The sequence below is a fragment of the Thermobia domestica genome, chromosome 7 (genome assembly GCF_964235325.1).
Source record: "Thermobia domestica chromosome 7, izTheDome1.hap1.1, whole genome shotgun sequence".
Classification (NCBI taxonomy): Eukaryota; Metazoa; Arthropoda; class Insecta; order Zygentoma; family Lepismatidae; genus Thermobia; species Thermobia domestica.
The window spans coordinates 87,062,864-87,086,090 of record NC_137460.1 but is presented as its reverse complement, the minus strand read 5'-3'; the positions used below and the strand labels follow the sequence as shown (position 1 = coordinate 87,086,090).

General features: G+C 35.1%; 1 protein-coding gene across 1 annotated transcript in view; it reads left to right on the top strand.

The window, feature by feature from the left end:
- Positions 1-23,227, top strand: part of Nup154 (nuclear pore complex protein Nup154) — a gene marked incomplete at its 5' end in the record, with an annotated part of 133,831 nt that overhangs the window by 58,507 nt on the left and 52,097 nt on the right. Inside the window, 4 exon segments of the mRNA XM_081764995.1 lie at positions 2,888-2,965; positions 11,241-11,437; positions 12,499-12,643; positions 22,542-22,801. Coding sequence (XP_081621121.1) covers positions 2,888-2,965; positions 11,241-11,437; positions 12,499-12,643; positions 22,542-22,801 — 680 coding nt within the window.

Genomic DNA, 23,227 nt, shown 5'->3' with positions numbered 1-23,227 from the left:
AACTTTATTTATTTACTGACTGTACTGATTGTATTGTCACTTAAAATAGAAAATAGTGCTATCAATAGTATTGAGATACATTCATGTCCAGATTTTTTTCTTTAGAATCACATCAATAGAAATAACTGCTTCTTATGAGTGAAAATTTCATAATCTTCTTCGAAATGTGCAGAAGAAAACACATATTTCCGAAAACATATTTTAAAATAAAATAAAATAAAAAGTAAGCAAGTTATAATTAAAAAAGAAATCTTTAAACTTTAAATTTTTATCACCAAATTCCAAGTTCCTTTCTCGCAAACGTGACAAACACGCAGCAAATTTTACGAAGAAATAAAGAATTTTATGCTTTATTAGAAATACAACGTAAGTAATACATATGGCATAGTCGTTAACATGCATAGTATTAAACATTTTACACGTAAACAAAGGACTAAATAGAAATAAGGCATGAAATACGCGAAGAGATTGGGAATTTTGTGTTAGTGAACACATTACTCAATAAGTTCGTAGAAAAATAATAACTTTAGGCAAAATTCGACTTTATTCATCAACATAGTCTCCTTTAAGAGTAATATATTCATTTCAACGCTTATCTAATATATCAAGTTTTTTTTTTTTTTTAGAATGACTTATGTTTGGCTTCAAAATAGGCCTCAGTTTCGGCAATCACTTCTTTATTGGAGCCAAATTTCTTACCTTAGAAAATTCTTTTTGGGTCTGCAAATAGGTAGTATTCACTGGTAACCAATTCTGGAAAGTACGGCGATGAACTTGTGACACGGTGCATTGTTTTGGTGTAAGAGCACTTTTTGTTTCTTCATTTGGGTTCGTTTTGTTGCAGTTTGTTCCTTCATACGCACCAGTCACGTTATGTAATATTCACTATTGATGGTTCTTCCTTTTTCAAAGTAGTCGATGAATAAAATATCGTGCAGATCCTAAATACAGAGGCCAAAACTTTACCAGCTGACACTTGCGTTTCTGGTCGCCTTAGGCGGATTTCACCTGTTGCTGTCTATTCAGCTGACTGCCGATTTGACTGAAATTTTAGTGATGGGTCCATGTTTCATCCATTGCCACATATCGCAGGAAAAAAAATCTTTTATTCCGTTTAAACAGCTCCAAACAGCGCTCTGAATCATCATCGTGTTGTTGTTTGTGGTCGACTCTGAGCAAATGTGGTACCCACATCGAGCAGAATTTTCTCATGAGCAAATGTTCATGCAAAATGGTGAACACACTCCCTTCTGATATCTTTGCTATGGATTCAGCGTCAGATCAACAGGTTCCATTTCTCGTATGATACTTCAATTGCAGCCAGAAGTCATCAATCTCTTTTAATATTGAATTCACGCAGTTTGGAAATCTGCAGTAGTTAGGAAACCGTATCATTTACTTTCGTTAAAATGCGTATCCTATAAAGGAAGAGGGGCTCAAAGTATGTCAAAAATATATATCTCAGAAGCCACTTCGATATATGAGAAAGTTGACATCCCAGCACTTTCGAATATTCCGATTTTAGGGAGGGGAAGATGATCAATTTCTACTAATTTTAATTTCCCATTTTCTTTTTATAACAGCCAAAATGAGAAAGTGGTAAAACCGTCTAAATGAATTTGAAACTTGAATCGACATGGGTTTTTACCATTTCACTTTAATTCATCGGCGTATCTTAAGGGGGGAAATAGTGCTGGAATATACATTTCAAATATTTCGTGGCTTATTTTTATTTAGTTCTTTGTTTATGTGTAAAATGTTTAATGTCTATGAACATTAGGACTGTGCCATATTTATAGTAACTAACGCAGTGAGAGATTTATGTTCTGTTGCTAATAAAGTATAAAATTCGCTCTTTTGTTGTAAATTTTGCTGTGACAGTTCACGAAAAAGGAACTTGGAATTTGGCGATGAAAGTTTTCGAGATCTCCCTTTTTAATTATAACTTTCATTTTTAAAATTTTCTTTAAAATATCTTTTTGAATGCATGCGTTTTCTTCTGCACATTTCTAAGAAATGTGAATTTTTTTTCTCATAAGAAAGAAAATTATTTCTAAAGACATGCGGCACATAGCTTGGACATGAAGATACCTGAGATCATTTCCGAGAAAACCAAACAGTGGTTTGAATAAAACTTTAAGAGGCTCGGCGGACAACTGTCAAAATAGTTTTACATTTTTTCTTTTTTATGAAATCTGCCCGTAAAAGATTATGTCGCACCTTCTCGAGAAAAGTGACACAAGTCTAAAAACCTAACGGTCCAATTTCGTTTCCCTCGCGAGAAAAATGACAACTCGTAACTTGTTTTAAAGTTATTTTATAATCACAATGTTTTTTTTCTTTCTTTCTTTTATGTGTAAAAGTGTTGTAAATATAGCTTTAAAATTATCCCAAAATCAGAGTGTATTAGAACAAAAATGAGAAATTTCGTGTTATGTCACTTTCCTCGCAAGGGATACGAACTTGGACCTTTAGGTTTTTTCACTTGTGTCACTTTTCTCGAGAAGGTACGATGTGTTAAAATTTGCTGTTGGTGTATTCTGTGTCCACTAAAAGGAAAAGCAATACTCTTCACTTCGCTCCGTTCTTGCTGAGATCCGCCTCAGGTCCAAATAGTTGTGTAACGGAAGCCTTAATTCTTGTTTACATGTTTCTTCATAATATGTAAATAAACAAACTTTCCGTTCTGTTTGCTTGTAGGCATCAGTTTTGAGGACTAGTGCTCTGCGTATTCATTAGCCACTTTGTAGCATTTATTGTGTAATATTCTTAAGATATGTGTTATCTCATCCTCCAAAGGAAAACATTTAGTACAACCAGATTTTTAACTGAATGGTATATAAATTAGTTGTTCATTATGTCCTGTATTTTATATTTTGTTTTCTAGGCAAACGAAATACTTACGAATGCACGGAAGGAACCAAACAAGGAAGCGCGAGAGGAGATGTTACAGAATGCCCTTACGGTTTGTATAGATTATTTTAAATTAATAAATTAGATATTACGAATAAAAACTAGAAAAACCTAGAAATAAACTGCAGTAAACATATTTTATATTAACACTAAAAAAGATTTAATACTGAATAAGTTAATCATTTTACGCATAAGTCAACAATATGGATTATTTTCCGATCTTCGGTGCTTAATATCAGGTAGTCTAGAAAAATGTAGAGAGTTTCTTGCGTTAGTGTTCCGAATCTCGTTACATGAATCGTAGCATCATTGGGCAGTTAGGAACTCAGCGTTCTTTTTGACCTTAACATTAGAACCAAACACATATTACAACCTATTAAAGAAAAAGAAAAAAAAATCCCGAAAGAATTTTCGAACTTTGCTTCTGATACCTTGCATTAAGTTGCGCATAGTTGTTTCACTGATAGTACGGACTGCACTGTTCCACATTTCTTTGAATTGCTGGAGGTTAGTGACACCCCGACCCTTCTTCCTGAGAATTCGCTTCACAGTTGTCCAGTAGCGTTCGATGGGACGAAGTTGGGGAACGTTGGTGGGTTTAGTTGTTTCGTCACGAAACACACCTGATTCCTGGTTAGTAGTGCTGTGGTGGCAGGCCGTAATGGGCCGGACCAAATCTGGTCAGAATAATGGGGAAATTTCGTGTTTATGATACAAGGGCAGCAGACGCTTCTCAATACACTCATTTCTATAAATCTCGCCTCCAATTGTACCATTCGCGTAAAATGTTGAACTTCTGAGACCACACGAACAAATGGCTTGCCATACTAGCATTTTGGCGTCAAATTTTGACACCCGTATAGCTTATCCGCATCACGAAGCACTTCACGCTTCATTGCTGTGTAAAACTGGGGCCCGGACAATGTTTTTGTGTCTATTTTGACATATGTTTCATCGTCCATTAAAATGCATCGAGACGGATTTGTGACTAGGAGGTCATGAAGTTTTCAAGCGTGGGTTTTAGAACGTTGTTTCTGCTCTGCACTCTGCTTTGGTGTTTTTTTGCTTTCGATACGATCGTATGTTATGTTTCGACTTCACCCGTTGCACTCTTGATTTGGTAGTAACTTTTTGGTTACTTCACGAACTGACAAATGTCTTTTCGTCTTCAAAATGTGTAGAATTTTCCCTCCAAAGTTTTAGTAGACATACCTGGTTTTCGTCCTCTTCCTTTTAAATCTTTAATAGTATAATGTTCTCCAAACTTCAGTATCACTTTTCTGGCACCAGAGTACGACACATTTACCGCCTTTGCGATCCTTCGCATTGAAAGTCCCTTCTGAGTGCACCATTTGTGCAGAATTAATTTTCGCTTCGCTAATCCGTGGCGTGACCGCTCACTTCCATACACAGAACGACTCTATGCTGTGGCATTTCAATTACAGTTATGTGGCTTTGTTCAGAGCCATCTATGAGATACTACTGAAGCGTCTGTGGAGTTCTGATGTATTTTCTAGTAGTAACTTTATTTCTGGGATAGTCCTTATAGCTAGTAAATATGCAAAAACTGTTAAAATTCTTATAGTCAAATGTAAGATATTACGTCCTGAAGATGAGGGAGTTTTCTGGAAAACTGTGCTACATTTTTCAAATTTTATTTCGATAAAGACCTAAATGATGCGCAGAAAAAAAAGTGCTGTTTATGGACAAGATACATTATCGAAAGCAAAGTCAAAACATGGTTCAGTCGCCTTCGTTGTAGAAATTTCGATATTCAAAATGCTCCTCGCAGTGGATAACAAATCACAGCAAAAATGGATGCTATTCTGGCAAAAGTCTAGCAAGACCGGCGTGTAAGCAGTCATGATATCATCAAAAGGATCTAAACATTCATCACCAAGCCGTGTTAAAGTATATAAAGAAAGCATGCTATAAAAGGAAGTTCGACGTTTGGGTGCCACTACCACACGATCTGACTCAAAAACAGAATACTTGATTGAATTTCTATGTATAAATCTCGGCTGAAACGTATCCACCTTGAGCCCTTCCGTAAGTGGTTAATCACGAATAATAAAAAGTGGGTAACGTACACCAACAATGTGCGATAAAGATTGTTGTAAAGTGAAGAGAAGCGCCACAGTTTGTGGCAAAGCCCAGGCCCTGGAAGGTTATGCTGTGCGTTTGATGGGATTGGAAGGGCTTCATGCATCAGAACGATAGACTCGGACTCGTACTGTCGGCAGTTAGCGCGAATGTACCTAGCAATTCAAAAGAAACGGCCGAAACTGATTAATTAGAAAGGGTACCTTATTCCACGCTTACAAAGTCAGACTGCATACATCTTTAATGACCCGTCAGAAATTGAGAGAACTTGGTTGGGAAATTTTAATAAATTTGTCATATAGCCTGGACCTAGCACCATCAGACTATAATTTGTTTGAGTCTTTGTGAAACTCACTGATTGATGTTAAGTTAGTTTCGAAAGAGTCCTATGAAAACCACGTGTCATAAGTTTTTGACTAGAAACTACATAAGCGACGGAATTATTGTGTTGCCGGAAAACTGGCAGGTCATCGAACAAAATATTACAATTGTAATTTCAGAATGTTATTTTCAAATCACAATAAGTGTATTCTCAATTTTGACGTTCAAAGATCAACATTTCGTGGAAAATCTGATATTACTTATTCCTGATAATAGTTACATCTTGCTCATTCATAGGTTTCGTTTTCAAATGCTGGTTGAAACTAAAACTCCTTCATCCTTTTACCTCCTTATAATTTCTTTAGTTAAACAACGTAAAGTCTCTTAAAGATGTTTAATTTCATCTTATGTTCATGAAGACAACTTAAGTCCTAGCAGGGATTTCTGAATTGCAAGCAACGTGCAATTATTTTACAATTCAATTTTCAAGAGTTATTATTATTTAAATTTTGTCGCATAACAGATTACAAGAATACGCAATATTTATTCTTTACGCAGTTGATATTCCACACAAAATTATTTGTCAGTTTGTTATTGGCATCATTTTGAAACTACTATTAATGTATCCCTACAATTATTCTGCAAGATTTTCTACGTACTTCTGATTTCTGCTAAGGATTATTTCGTAGAATATTCAGTGAAAAAAAATCTGCGTACCAAAAAAAGAAAGAAGTTTTACTGTTTGCGAATTGAAATCCGTATTATAATATCCCATTGTATATCTGAGTTAACTTTATCTAAATTTAAGTTTGATCCTTCGTTCTGATTCCAGCACGGATTTATTCATTATAGAAAATGTGTAGAATTTTTAAGTCTTTAATGGAATGCTTATACTAGTATTCCGATAATCTTGAAACAGCTGGATTATTGTCTTTAGCGGATCAGTGTCCCTTTATCTTTTTATTTCTCTTTTGCTAATGCCTATATATTCATGCCCATTAGGGCGGGACAAAAAAATTAATTGATGCAAATTTAATGAAGATCGCTGCTCTTGCATGTGCTAAGCACACTTTCAGTATGATTTCTAAAAAAATCACACTTCTACTGGTCGCAACTGGAATTTGATTCAGTAATTTTATTATTTTGTAATTTTCCAATTTCTCGCTAGATGGCTCCACAAATGTCAGTGTATTTTTGTAAAACAGGAGGTTTTGCGTGTAGTTGCAGAATTTCCTTACCACATATTTTAATTATAGTTTATACATATTTTCATTTTTCTCTTGTTTTGCTTACAATAAATGTTTGTTCGATGCAATTAACGCAGTTTTATCCTAAAACTTGCAACAAGTTTTCACCAAGAGTTCACTTCAGGAAAAAGCAGAGAGGAAGGACCAGGAAGAGCGGTTTAGGAAAAAGCATTTGCAAAGCCTAACTACGACTAAAACTACTGCCTGTCAGTTGAACTTGATGGAAGAAAATGAAGCAAGTGGTGTGGCCTTGGAAGATGAATCATCTTATGAAGCAAACACATCCGACTCTGAAGACACAGATTCCGAAAAACGGCCATCACAAAATAGGCATCAGTACTCAAACTTAAGCCAAATGATGGAAAGAACTGGCGTTAGTAACCGAGATGCTTGCAAATTAATTAATGCATGCCTGAAAGACCTAAAACTGGATAAACCGGAAAATATACTAGAACCAACAAAGCTGCGGAGACAGCGAATTTATTGGAGAAACAAGGGAGCAGAATCTCGTTCGTTTGACTCGCGCAGGCTAATTTGTGTTGGTTTTGATGGGCGCATAGATGAAACCAGACTATTTGGACCAGATGGAGAACAACTAACAAAGGAGGAGGATCACTACGTTATTATTGCATATCCTAGTGAGCAATACGTGGATCATATTGCTCCACAAATTGGCAAAGCAGAAGATATTTCAAATGAAATACTCTCTGTTATACGTGACACGAATTCAACAGCTACTTTGCGTGCTGTGGTATGTGATGGAACAAATACAAACACCGGCGAACATTCTGAAATTATACGTCGACTGGAAACAGCTTTAAATCGACCTTTACAGTGGCTCATTTGTATATTGCATCTGAATGAGCTTCTACTGAGAGAAATTTTTAAAAATATTGATGGCAAAACAACTGGTCCAAAAGGGATTTTCGGGGCATATCGGAAAGATGCTAAGTTTTGATCCACGGGATGTTCCAATAGTTGATTTCCAGCCCGTCACTGGAAATGTCAAGGAATTTTGTGTGAATATCACAAAAGATTTTAGCGCTGATCAAAAGTATTTGCTGAAGGCTTGCATCGCAGTACAAAAGGGAAAGGACAACGCTGATGCTGCTGTTATAAACTTTTTACAAACTGCTTCTCCAGGTGCCCTTAATCACGCCAGGTGGTTGACGCTCGCCAATCGAACCCTTCGTTTGTTCATGAGCACAAGAAATCCATCCAAAAACCTATTGCAGCTTGTAACCTACATCGTTAGAGTGTATGCTCCAAGTTGGTTTGAGATAAAAAGATCAAAAACCCATTCCAACTGCACTGATGGATCACGCAACTTCTATTTTATTTTGGAGAAAGTTAGAAATTTATCCGATATTGAGATGAAGGAAGCTGCAATAAGATCTCTAAAATTAAATTGTTATTTTGCCCACAGTGAAAATATTCTTCTTGCAGCTCTTGCAGATCCAGACATTGAAGTAAGAAAAGATGCAGTAAACAAGATTGTTGTTGCAAGAACGACCAATCAAGCTGGAGTGAGAAAATTTTGTAAATCAAATATTATGATTCATCTCGAAGCAGAAACCTACTACAAGATGATTGATTGGGATGCTTCCGTCACAACGCCACCTCCACTTGTAAACTCAATGTTAGATGAAGAATTGCTGGCAAAGATTGAAATAGGACCACTGGAATTTACAGGAATCCAATGTCATTCACAAGCAGTTGAACGAGTCGTAAAAGAAGTTTCCAGGGTTTCCACAAAAGTTTTTGGTCATAAAGCCAGACATGGAATGATTGCTTCATCCGAGGAATCAAGAAGGAAGTTTGGAAATTTGGATACTAAGCATGCGTTTCTGAAAGCAGATAATTAAGTAATACTTCTTTTAAAAAATAATGCATGTTTTAGAACAATAAACCTACTGAACAGAAAAAAAAAAAAAAAAACTACTTTTTATCATATGCCAATAATAGCTTCATTGTTAACTCAAAGTTGGGACCCTTAAACCAAAAGATAAAATCTGAAATTTTACATACGAAATTATCTTTACCTATATCAACTTTTAGAACTAGAGACAAAAGCTTCTGTTTACATTTCTTGAAGTTCGCCCCGCCCTAATGCCCATAGACGAAAAGATCATAATGCCCTGTACAGAAATTTGATATTTCAAACTGTTCCAATGATATATACATTGATAAAGTTTCCAACACTGTTCAAAATTGTGTAATTGCTAGAGTTTGTTATTACAACTACCAAATGTTATTGCTGTAATGTTCTGAAAGCTAAAGGAAGCATCAATCAATTTCCGACGTCCGACAAAAAGTCTTTTTAAGCAGCTTAACAAGCTGTGTTTTCTTAATATCTCCGCAGTGGTTTGAGATACCATAATTGCTGTAAATGTCGTTATGATATTTATGCCTATTAGAAATTATCTGTGTGATTGGATGTGATTTTTAGTTTCTTGAAATCAAGCCTTTTGAAGAAGAAAAGCCATATTTTCAATCTCTTCTAACTTTAATTAAAAAAATAAATATAACAAAAGCAAATCACTACTATTTATTAAAAGTGATTTGCTTTGGTCAGATTTTATTTTTTAATTAAGGCAAAGAAATTACAACGATAACGTTGTATTTTTTTTTAAATTGTAATAAGGGCAGCAGTGCTCAAGCATTTGTTATAAAATAGAAGAAGAAAATATGTAGTAGATTGATTTAAATATTTTGTGTGCGCGTTGCTATGATGATGCTGTTGTCAAGGAAATGTTTATACGATATAATTGTGAGTGTCGCCATAGTTGTTAGATGCATAATTTTGAATGGTGTAGTAAAATACGTTATTATCGTCAAATATAGAGCTTTTGTGCATTTCAAATTAGTGTATGTTTCTTCAAGCTATCTTTAATATGCGTAATAGCTAAAATATATGAAAATATATGTACGAACTGAGGAGTTCCAGAGCTAGAATAAACGGCATTGTAACTTTGTCGTATTTTTTCAAATTCTGTTATATTACGGTCATAGTATTTGACACTAACTAGGAATGATTCCCAAGTTGAATCTTGAATTTGAAGATAACCTATATATTTTCTGAAAGGGTTTATCGAGCAGGTTCCGAAACAGGTTTCAATTCCTTGCCTGAAAGTGACCCCACCCTTTCAGGGTTGACAACATATAGAACAACTTGACCTATATGTCCTATATATTAAAGTTCTCCGCATGACTAGTAAATTAAGAATATAATATGCGCTACCCATTCATATCCTATATCAAAGCAATAAAACCAAAAACTGATTGTTTTACTATAAATATCCTATATTAGTGAACTTCAACATCCAGCCGGAGCCGCCTTCCCTCTCATTACCCGGGCCTTGTCGTGGCTACAGTGCTTAAACCCTTAAAGGTGACCAATCGGGTGTATATAGCTACAAAGAAAGAGCTGTTCGGATCGAGTAAATGATCTCAAATCACCACTACGACTAGTTTTCTCTAATTAATAAGTCAAAATCTGTTGAACCGTGTGCATGGGTTTCCTCGGGATTCTCCCGTTTCGTCCCACTTTCTTCATTCCACTATCTCATTCATTTCTCATCGTCACCGTCTCCTTTAGCCTAGCCGGCATAACTATGGGACGTAAAACTCAAAAATTTCATTTCATTTCAAAATCTGTTGAACCCTTTTGGTTCCGTGTGACCTATCAAAAAACTCGTTTGTGTGAGCAGTTGACGAATAATAATGAAGTACTGATTTGATAACATATATAAGTGAAATCGAGGAAAATATAGAAATTGAAATACGTACATCGAATATGTCACATGTAGCCGTAACAATGAGTCACATTAGTTGTGATACTAAATGACTTCCTGTTGACTGGATATTATGGATATGCTTTTCTCAACTTCATAGGTCCACTAATATAGGATATTTATAGTGAAATAATCATTTTCTGGTTTCATTGCCTTGATATATGATATAACTGGTAGTACATATTATATTCTTAATCTACTAGTCATGCGGAGCACTTTGGACATATAAGTCATGCTCTATATATTTCCAACCCTGAAGGTGTGAGGTCACTTCCGGGCAAGGAACTGAAACCTGTTTCGGAACTTGCTCGACTACCCTTTCAAGAAATATATAGGTTATTCCCAGATTCAAGGTTTAACTTCGGTATCATTCCTAGTAAGATATTTTGAATGCTCATTACCTCGCTTGTCTCAGTTGTATTATTACTGTTGTAGACACCTCTAAAATTGTGATGTTTGTGAAAGTGTAGCGCCCTTCGTTTGTAACACTGGATAATAAGTGTAGCATTGTAAGTTTTCGTTTATCGTGTAAATTTGAAATATGTAATAATTTTAGTGCCATTAAAAAAATGTTAACATTTTTAATCCAGTAGAATTCCAGAATATGTCAAACTCTTTCCCCTGATCGACGATAGTTATGTAATTCAAAATTTCATTGCTTTTATTGATTAGTTTAATTAAAAGTTGCATAAGCGTTTCAAGATAAATGGGTCATCCCATATAAGGGAAGGTTATCGGATTGTTAGAATTCTGCAACGTATTTTGCAGGCCGGTGATTGGCGAAGTGCTAATTATATATGTAGTATTGATTTATATAAGTTACTAATTAGAAGTGTTTACTTATTATTTTGTCTATTTACAGTTGTGTAAAGAAGTCGCTCCCCAAGTGAATCTTCCTGCAGTTTGTAGGCAGTTTGCGATGAATCACTTTTATGGTGGCATATTGGATCTTTGCGAAACTTGTGCCAACAGAATAGATCCGAAAAACATTGCACTCCATTATTATAAAAACAAAGAACCCAGACACGATCATCAAGGATATGAATCGTTTATGAGGAGGTATGATTTCGTATTATTTTCTGCTTCACAAAAGGTGGTGTCTAGGATTATGGTGAGAAAGGAACGTTTGGCAATAGTTACTGTATTTTTAACGTCCAAGTATTTCTTAAACTGAAATGTTCTTTGATTTGTTCAAGTTTCTTCTAATAGATATATTAAGTGACAAGGTTCCTGATTGCGGAAAAAAATCTCTTTTTCATTGATTTTAGCAAATCATTTTAAGTACATACTGTATTTAATCAATGTTAAACAGGTTTGTTCCATGTATTTTCTTGTAATTCTTGTTATACTTCGAAACTATATGCTTAAGAATGAGAAATCTTGCAGAACGGCTATCTTCGTCCGTCTGTGACAAAATTCAGGAAGCGGATCAGTCTCTTCATTTTTTAAAGATCAGGCTCCTTCTGCTAATTTTCTTAGTTCTTACTAGTTTTGGCTTCCTATTTTAGTTGTATGTTAATTAGATTAACGCTTCTTCCTCCCAAGAAGCTTATTATCGAAGGAAGGTGCACAATTCATTTTTGGTGAGCTTCCATGTGTGTATGGTTTGTGTGTGTCTGTGATATCTTTTGAGTTCGGAGTACATCGAGTTTGCTTTAAACGTGACGAACAAAATTTTATTGCAATATGTTGTAAATAACAAATTGTAAATCTGAATAAAGAGGATTGAACTGGAATTTGTTTTGCGTTACGTAGAGTCGCCCTTTTTTCCTTCTTTCGAAATACGGAAGTTTACAGCTGAAACCTCAACAAATAGCTGACCTTATCACACTAAAATTTTCATACAAAGTAGTAACTAAAGGTGAAATTAACTGTATGTCACCTTCTCCTTTGCGGATAATAGATTGTTTCGTACCCATGGGTTGGGAGATTGAAGGGTTTGATTTTCTGAGGGAGTACATGTAGTTCAGATTTCACATTTAGCTGTAGTTAGTCTGATTTCATATAATCTTGGTGCTGACAAAAGACGTTGAGCTTCAAACGAACAAATACAATGCACTGAAATATTTATTTCCTTGTTCTCAAATCTTGCTGAAATCGAAATTTTATCTATTTTGTAGAATGGATTGTTATAAGGAAATCACAAATGCTTTGGATCAGCTACACAATACAAGTCTTCAGCCTTATCAGGCACCACCAACCATTATGTCACCAGAACCCTTAAGTTTAGATAGCCAAGTATCTCCAGCAGAAGCAGAAAAACATGTAAGTATTGCTATATGTATGCTTTTGATAAAAGTATTTTGAAATTATTGTTGGATTGGAAGGAAATCAAACTGAAGAATTCTGTTTATTTGATGCATGCCTTACCAGTTAACTGACAGACATATTTTGTTGTATATGGGTCAATCCAAATGAAATCGACCAATGATGGTTGCTGACAAAATTTAGTTTGTGATTAATTTTTTACCGAAGTTTGTACCATATTCTAGGAGTTGAAAAAACGGGTATTCATTTATTTTTTAGCGTAGCAGATTTGGTCGTAGCGGCCATTTTGTATAGGCGCCTGAGCGTATTTTCAACTTTTCAGAGGACTCCGTTAAACGCTGTAACTTTTTAGGTTTTAAAGATAATGAGTTCAAACCAAAACCATATGAAAAATAATGGAATGGACAACATTCTGTTCTGTGGACATTTAAACGTACTTTAGAACCTCGGGGAAAAAGCTCTGAACATTGATGTTGGAAACCTAAAAATGTCCGTTTTGGAACGTACATTGTGAAATGAAATAAATGAGACTCACCTTCAATTTATTGTCTACATAGAGACTAGATAATAGACAACGTCCCAAACAAGTTTCAGATCTGAGAACCATATACTTGATTTTTTGGAAATTTTTAAACATTGCGAATTTTCGAAAATCGTGTATTTTCACCATCAAATATCTCAGGAAGGACGCAAGTGAAAAATTTGAAATTTGCACAAAATACACGATCGTTTTGTAGTAACAAGTGGGTAAAATTGCATCACTGAGACTTGAGTGGTTTCTGAGTTATAAGTTTTCTCTTTACTGGGACTTAATATCATGAAGCGCCAAGAGGGTTGGATATAAACTTTGTAGCAAAAATCAAAGTAACACGATAGTAATGTTACGTTGGTAAATGTGCACAATTTATGAATCATATCTTGTACAAAAAAAACGGAACGTCTGTTATTTCTTTTCTACCTATAGCGCTCCTGTTAAGACATGAGTGAAGTAAACAGTTGACTAATTTGTGTACAGGGTTTGGCACTGATATTGAAAGTACGACCTTTAGGAGTTGTGAACTCTGTGGGTGTGAGTTTCCGGAGAACCTTAGTGATTGGCACCCACATCTTGTCATTCATAGGTAGCTTAAAAGAGGTTCTTGGGCCATGGGGATGGAAGAAGTGAACAAAAAGATCGTCCTGACTGATGTCTTCAATTCTCCCAATCCGCCATTTCTCGTCGTGACTACGGTATCATTAGGTGCAAATGACATCATATGTTCTGGAAGTACTGAAGCACTGCAATCAGCAAATTCATCTGGTTGAGACAATTCATAACATCTGATTTGTGTTTGCGTCAGAGGTACAAATCTATGATATGATCTGGTATTGATAATTCTTTTACAAGTAGCAAATCTTGAATTTCTTGCTGTTTGACTGCACTTCTTCTGATGAAACGTAGATTATTTGTATGCCTGAGATACTATCAACACAAAACCTGAACATCTGTTCAGCTGTTAAAATTTTGAATTTCACATCATTGCAACAACTTATAAGTCAGAAACTACTCAAGTCTCAGCGATGCAATTTTACCTACTTGTTACTGCACAACTATAGTCTATTTTGTGCAAATTTTGGATTTTTCACTTGCGCCCTTCCTGAGACATTTGTGTCGTTCCTGGTGAAAATACACGATTTTCGAAAATTCGCAATGTTTAAAAGTTTCCAAAAAAATCAAATATATGGTTCTCAGATCTGAAACTTGTTTGGGACGTTGTCTATTATTTAGTCTCTATGTAGACAAAAAAGATTGAAGGTGATTCTCATTTATTTCGTTTCAAAATATAATTCCAAAACGGTTATTTTAGGTTTCCAACATCAATGTTCAGAGCGTTTTCCCCCGACGTTCTAAAGTACTTCTTAATGTCCACAGAACACAGAATGTTGTCCATTCCATTATCTTTCATATGGTTTTGGTTTGAACTCATTATCTTTAAAACCTAAAAAGTTACAACGTTTAATGGAATCCTCTGAAAAGTTCAAAATACGCACACGCGCCTATACAAAATGGTCGCTATAAACAAACCTGCGCGGCAAAAAAATAAATTAATACCCGTTTACAACTCCCTGAATGTGGTATAATCGTAGGTAAAAGAATAAAAAATAAAGAAATTTTGTCAGCAATGGTTGTCCTGGAAATTTGTCGATTTCATTTGGATTGCCCCATATATAATTATTCTGACAATTTTTTCTATATGCAACTCGCTATTTTCTAGATTTTTTCTGAATCATTCCGAATTTGTAGTACAGGGTGTTTATTGGTCACGAAAGCCACGATGAACAAACTCCATGGCTCTGGATAAGTAGAATAACAAATAACACAGTTCTGACCAGAGCAGAATGAAATATATTAAAAACTATACTTACAATGTGTTACAGTTTCAAGGACCTAACGTCCTCTTCATCAGACACAAACACTGAGAAAAGACAGGTGACAGCAGATCTTATATACACGAGAAAGTGAAAGGCCACGCCCTTTTCTTCTCTCTCATTGGTCGTAGGGAACCAATGAGGATAAAGGCAATTCCGCGCCAACAGAAAAATATAATGAGCCCTTTCACTTTTTCTAACAGTTCTATAATCAGATGACATACAAAGAAAAGTAAATAACAAATAGAAAATATTAAATAAGAAAAATAAATAACTATATATATATATATATATATATATATATATATATATATATATATATATATATATATATATATATATATATATATTTAAATAAATAAATATTAATAGCCTATATGCACTTTTCTTGTTCCTTTTTATCACATCCAACAATTTCTCCCATTGCTCGTGTATATTCATACCGCTTGTCCAATTCATTAAGTTCTCCTCTTGTTCTCTCTTTATTCTTCTAGCCTCTTTCCACTTTCTAATAATCTTCCTCTTCTCTCTCTCCAAACCCTTGAAACTGTAACACATTGTAAGTATAGTTTTTAATATATTTAATTCTGCTCTGATCAGAACTGTGTTATTTGAAAGTCACGAAAGTCATGAAAAAGTTACGAAATCAGAAAACGGTCATGAAAGTCAAGAAATTTAGCTTTTGGGTCACGATTTTTTTTTTTTTTATCTGTATAAATAAAAATACAGACTGGAAAAGTTTGTTATATAATACGTCAAAGTTCACCACCAAAAATGTCTAGGGGCGGCTATAGACGCTACCAAATCGCAAGCAAAGCATGCATGCTTCTATCGCATCCATGAAAATTCGGCCTAATTTAAACCAAAATTCACTCTTAAGATTTTTTTTTTTTTTTTTTTTTTTTTTTTTTTTTTTTTTTTTTAAGGAAAGGTTACTAAAAAGTTACGAAATTTCATTTTGAGAATTTAGTAGACACCCTGTAATATGAAGTAACACAAAAATATTCATTAAGAGTTATCAGCTCTTCTGACAGTTTGTTCATGTCAGTGAACATCTAACGGAAAGGACACAACGCACAAGAAGTTTTGGATCTGCTGCTGTGCCCGAAATTCTTCCAACTCCCTCGATTAGGTCAAGGTTAAACGAAACAAGGCACTGTTTATTCCAATAGTGAAAAAGTGCCTCTCAGGTTATGATGTTTAAAAATATCACCCTTTAATTTTTTTAAGTATGCTGTTTCTGTAACCTTCTTCTCAGGAACAATGATAAGTTCGTAGCATTCAAGTTCAGTCAGATTTTTAGATGTTTAATACAATGTGTGAAAGATCTGATTTCTTAGCACTATGAGAAGTCAAGATTACCCTGTATATGGGAGAGATATTTATTGATGTGTTCGAGTGAACTATTTGTATAATAACTTCATATTGCTCATTGTGAATGTAAGTCGCGTAAAGAGCTGTCTTGACCACTTTAATAACCACTGAACTTTGAATTTTGTTTGTCTTCACTGGCAGCATTATCAAAGACACAAATAACGAAAAGGGGTTTAGTAAAATAGAATGAATGGAAATTAGTTATACAAATGACTATACTCGTGTTGCTTTCGTACATGTACTGTTACCTATTAAATCTTGTTTTCGTACGTGCACCTTGGTAATTACCAGTAAAGGCACGACTTTCGATAATGGTTCAATAAATACTAATAGTGTAGAGGAGAATAAGGTAAGGTAAGTTTACTCATAACTAGCTAAAATACCCATTCTTCGTACAAGGTAACTAAGTTTCTGGAAAGTATTTGAACCCGCTTCTCCGCTTGGGATACGCATTTGAATGAAACATAATAAAAATTCGTAATGTTACCCCTTCCACTCCACCCGTCACCCCCTTCTCACCTCAATGCCAGTGGAACTGAACTTGGACCTAAACAGGATCTGGAGTGTCACTATTTATCTTACTGACTTTGGAAACTATGTATTGGACGCTAGTATTGATCGTTTTGGATTATTTTCACATATCACTGCTTTCCTACCCTCATTCTTCATCCCACATGCCGGTAGTGTGATAAAAACCTAAGTTAGGCCATGATCCACTTACGTACCGAAACTCATCAAATTCGATGCAGTGGTCTACAAGGAGTTGGCCATCAAACGTTCTTACAATTCTTTTACATTTACATTGAAAATGTTCCCTTCTCTTACTTAAAATATAAATTTTGAAAAACGCTGGGACATGTATCCCCCCTATTTTTAATGAGGAATTGATCTTTGTAACTTGACGAGCTCGTGAGAAATTCAATTTCTTTCATAGATTGTAATACCTATCTTAGAATATGCATTTAAACAAAGTAACAGGATAAAAACCTAGTTCGAGGTAGGTGATAACTGTATCCAAAAATTAATTTTAGTCATTTTCTTGTGATTCAGTTACACACAATATGCACAATATATATTACGCAGTACGGGTATACGTGGAATTTCTTCATTCCAGTGTTTTAATATCCAGTCTTTCAAGTATCTTTTAGAAAGGAAGGAACTAGCCAATCCGCCCCCCATACACCTATCTAGATTAAGTGAGTAAAGTAAAATCTACCTTCGTTCAAACCACTCAGACAAAACAATAGAGGTCTTAATTATTCACACCATTTCAACAACTCTTTTGTTTGTATGTTGTTTGGTCTTTGTTGAAAGAAAATTGTGTTTATTGGTAGCACTGTACATATCAGTGTAGTAGCATCGCTTCTACTGTTAAATCAAGAAAATTCAGTGAGAAAACATGGGACTGAGCAGGAATAAAATCGGATCTCGCGCTTACCATGTGCAATACGTTACGCTGTCCAGTCTATTCTCTCAACACGAGACCAAATGATATATACGAAATTCCTGTTGAGCTTGGGATAACGTAACAAACACCTGTACTGGTTGAACATTACATAAAACAAAATAGCAGTGTCACATCTACACCACATGAAGGAGTTTGGTTTATATGACGTGATATTTTCTTAATATTGAAACCAAAGTGGCAGTGGATAAATTAGAATGGAGATGGTTTTTACTCATGAGACACTTAATTGATTGTAGAAAACTCTTCTCGCTCTCTATTAGGTTTTTATTTTATGGTGATCAATGTTAAAACCGTAAGTAATCGATTTCTGTACTTCCGATTTGATAGGGGGTAGAACAGAAGATGGTACATACTCTTAGAACGTTAAATTGATTCCAGAAAACAGCTTCATAATCTCTATTATTGTTTTATTTCATGTAGATCGATGTTGAAACCGGAAGTTGAAAGGATTTTTACCACTTTTTTTGTGTGTGTTCTTTTTGCAATATAGTGATTAACTTAAAAACTAAAAGTGGTTAATTTATGCCCTTCTGGTTTGAATATCGCGTCAGTGAGGAGGGTGTCTATCGGTTACGAAAGTCATGAAATCAGAAAACGGTCATGAAAGTCAAGAAAAAGTCACGAAATTTAGCTTTTGGGTCACGAATTTTTTTTATCTGTGCAAATATAAGTATAAACTGGAAAATTCTGTTCCATAAAACGTCAAAATTCCCCACCAAAAATGTCTCTGGTCGGCTTTAGATGCTACCAAATCGCAAACAAACAATGCTTCTATCGCATGCATGAAAATTCGGCCCAATTCGCGTCCAAATTCGCTCTTGGGAATGTTACAAAATTTTATGGTTTGCGGAAGAAAAGGTCACGAAATTTCACTTTGAAATTTTGGTAGACACCCTGGTGAGCGAAGTTGATTCCTAACTTTTGACCTTTGACATCCGAACTAAATTTGTTGGTGATCCATGAAGTGGCCCTTGGTATTTTTTTGTCTCACGGATGGACACACGGGCAGGATAAATATCTAAAGGAGTTTTGGTAAACCAAACTCCTTAAAAATGGGAGGAATCAACTTATGTGATCTGGAAGTATGAGTATCATCAGCAAGAGTAGAAGGTGTGTAATTGTTCAGGGAGTGGACAGGCTACTGTAGTAGATAGCGAATCGAATCGGAGTTGACGTGAGTCGGGGACTTGGGTTCCATTTCTGGGCCAGTCCGGCAGATTTATCACTCTGAATTTTTATTGGATTCGCACTTGAAGGTGATGTGATGTAAGGAGGCTTATTAAATTTACTCAAATAATACAGTCATATAATTTATTACAGTCTACACTTAAAGTGACAAGTTTCTAGTTCTACAGAGTTCGAAATATGAACTTTTTTTTACTGTGTTTAGAGCCTCAAATTGACCTACTATATCATTCTCAGAAATAAATTAAAATTGTTTTGAGATTGTTATACAAAGTAAAATTGTTCGTATTAATTCAATATGCAAAATAATTCAACGCCAACTATCGAATCAGGCGCGAAAAATGTTTTTGTAAGAATAATTTAAGATATATTAATATCAGAATGAGACGGGAGTAAAATTTATTTTTCAATAGACCAATCCTTATATATAAAGAGCGGATGAGTTATGGTTGGAAAAGTGTTATTATGCATTTTAATTTATTCTTACTATGACTCTGCTCTTCATCAAGGCATATGAAGAATGTTGATTCAGTAGTAGGGTTCTTCCGGCACAGAGAGCCTTTTCTTTAATCTTACAAGGAAGAGGCAGACTTTGGTAAGTGAACTTCGGGGCTATTATTTTCGAGGAGGTAGTGCACATTTAAAGAGTTAATATTACAAACTGGGAGAGCGCAATGGGCAAAAATAACGGAGAAAAACCGTCTTCAAAAGTTTTCTACTCGTCACACATACTGTTCGACGCGCAAATTTATCAAGTGACGGAGTGGCAGAGTAAGTAAGTGTGCAACTCATGTGCAAAGGGTCCCGGGTTCGATTCCCGTTCGAGTCATTCCTTGTTTTGTTTTTTGCTTCAACTAATAAAGTAACTATAAATAAAATATTAATTTACCATATGTTTATAATGAATAAAACAATAGAACCTTTAAAATCACTTGTAAAATCTTTCAATGTTCTATGTTAACTAGCAAGAAAATTTAATCTATTCCGTAAATATATCACAAGTTGTATTATGGTTACGACAGTCAACGGCGCCGATTTCTCTGTACATTTGGGGGACCCATTCATAAAAAATACATACAACAATACATGTAACAATAAAAAAATACATATGAAAATACATATTCATAAAAAATACATGGAGTCCACATGAGCTTGGGGGGACGGGCCCCCCATGATCGGCGCCCTTGACGACGGTCGTTGTGTAATAAATGTTCTTGACGCTTCGTGTCTACATCTGTTGACAGTGTGCGATTTACAAAGGAGTTGAGGGGGGGAATCCCCTTTGCTAATACTGGATGTTGCTATAACCAAAGCAGATTTCCTCCTCATTCTCCTTGTAATTCTCACACTGTCAACAGATGTAGAAACGAAGCTTCAAGAACATTTTTTACACAGCGACTGCAGTAACAATAATATTTACGGAAGAGATTAAATTTTGTTCCTAGTTAACATGAAACATCAAAAGAATTTACAAGTAATTGAAAATTTCTATTGTTTTATTCTGAAAATTTCTATTGTTTTATTCATTATAAACATATGATGAATTAATACATTACTTATACTAATATACAAATGCCTACTTTATTGGTTGAGGCAAAAAGCAAGAAAAAAAGGTTTGACTCGAACGAAAATCGAACCCGGGACCCTTTGCACTTGAGTCGCCGATTCTTCTCACTTAGGCACGCCGTCACTTGATAAGTTTGCGCGTCGTACGATATATGCGTCGAGTAGAAAACTTTAAGACGGTTTTTCTCCATCATTTTTGCCCATTGCGCTCTCCCAGTTTGTAATATTAACTTTAAATGTGCACTACCACCTCGCAAAAAATAGCCCCGAAGTTCACTTACCAAAGTATGCCTTCTTCTTGTTAGACAATGGGAGCTCATGATGAATAAGATCCTATCCGTGGATTGTCTCTTATTTCTTCTGCCGTCGTTATGCTATCAGTTTTTCTCCGTCATTCACGTTCATTCATTGTCTCCCTGTGCCTAAGTACCATAAATGCGATTTAAAAATATATATATATATATTAAAAATATCTTCCGAAAAGAAATTTGCGAAATTTCCGTACTCCAAAAATTATGGCCAAAGCTTCCCTTTCAAACTGAGAATAGTTCTTTTCTGCCTCTGAAAGTATAGCTGAAGCACAAGCAACTGTCTTCAATTGACTATCTATTTCATTGTATAATACTGCTTTAAATCTAGTAATACAAAATAATTGGCTACAGATAGCTTATTGAGTACATCCTGTATTTTCGGCAAAGGATAGCTTACTTTTTCCGTAACTTAATTAAGGTTCCTTTTAAAGTCTAAACACAATCTTATGGAACTTTTTTTTTTTTAACTATAACCATAGGAGTCGCTCAATCCGCTTGCGTAAATTTTCCTTAGAACTCCTGCATTGCATAATTTATCCAACTCGTTTTTCACTTGTTCTTGTGAGACCCGGGTTCGATTCCCGGCGGGAGCTCATGTGGTTCGGATTCCACGTTAATCAGTAGGTCCACGTCTCATATAGCCTCGCTGCTGAAAGGGACGCTAAACTAAAATCAACTCAACTCACTTGTTCTTGTAACGCATAAAGAATATCATACGCTTTTCTAAAAATATGTGTTGCCCCTGGCTTAACTGGAATATTAACTTTAAAATCCTTAATTGGTATGTCAATCAATCCTTTGAAAACTTCCTGAAATTGCTTTAATAATTGTGCTTGCATTACCTTTACTGTTTGGCTATCTACTGCTTCTCCTATATGTCGTAGATCACTATTAGCACCAAATATATCTAACCATTGATTCCTCCTCTCAGGTACTAGCTCATCAAGCCATCGTCTCCCTAAAATAGGAAGAAATGTTTCTTGTTTAACTGTCATTAAGGTTAAACGACCCTTGTAATTTTTATGTTCCACCATAACAGAACACTTTCCCACAGTGTTAATGGGAGACCCGTCCGCATTATGCAACCGTCCCTGAAAATCTTCAATCACATTTTTTGTTAATAAAGGTGATTTATAACCTATAGCAGAAACTGCTGCTCCAGTATCAACCAAAAATTTAATCATCTGTTCATCACATTTTAATTGAACAAAAAGAGGATATCTATACGTGGTTCTCTTAGTCAACAATCCTACCGACTGCGCTATTTGTTAAAATACCCTTGCAATGGTAATAATTAACCACCAATTATCGTCTAAACACTGTTTTTCCACTTTTTATTAAGAATTACCTTCCGAATTAATATTACAAGACATATAATCATCACGAACCTTTTCAAGAGAAACTATCACATCTTACTATATCCAATCAGCTTCTAGAATCTTTTCTATTTTATTCTCTTTCTTGTATTTCTTTTTGCTTCAACGGTATGTGTCTAATCTCATAAATTCAGCCTTTTAATGTATAACAAATAACAGATTCTGAGACTGTCTAAAACAGACTTTTTCCTCCCTTTTCTTTCCAGGTCACACACATTATTCAACATGCTCTTCAGACACAAGACGAATTACTTCACGTAGCAATATTTAACTGGATGTTAGAGAAGAAGATGTCTGATAGACTAATAAAAGTAACCCAACCTACCTTGGAATTTTATTTGATGAGAAAAACTGAGCAGGAACCTGATTCCATTAAGATATTTGAACTGCTTTGGAGATACTACGAAATTAAAGGAAAGCATGAGGAAGCTGCGAAGATTCTGTATAAACTTGCGAAGAAACCTGGGTATGTAATTTTTTTTTATATTTGAAGAAAGTAAACATTGGTTGATTTTTCGCAAATTCTACTTTTCACTGTAGGTGAAATTCCAATGAATGTGTAAGAGCTGAAATGTGCTACTAGGTCGGAAGCTAATAAAAGTTTCGCTTATAGTACAGACTTCTACTTCATGTACAATTTCAGAAATTTAAGACTCAGTTCCTTTTCCATGCAGCCACAAAACAGGACCCAAACGACTCCAACGAACACCTTTCCTGCCGGAAGAATCTAAGCCTATCTGTTAGTATTATGTTCAAAGTTATCATCCGCCGTAAGCAACCCTTAGTTGACAGTGTGTTTTTCATTGCGAGTAAGAAACTCCTTGTTTTAAATAAAATTAAAGTCATTCAGTTTTCATAACTCATCTCGACCTAACACGGATGCGAGCGTGGT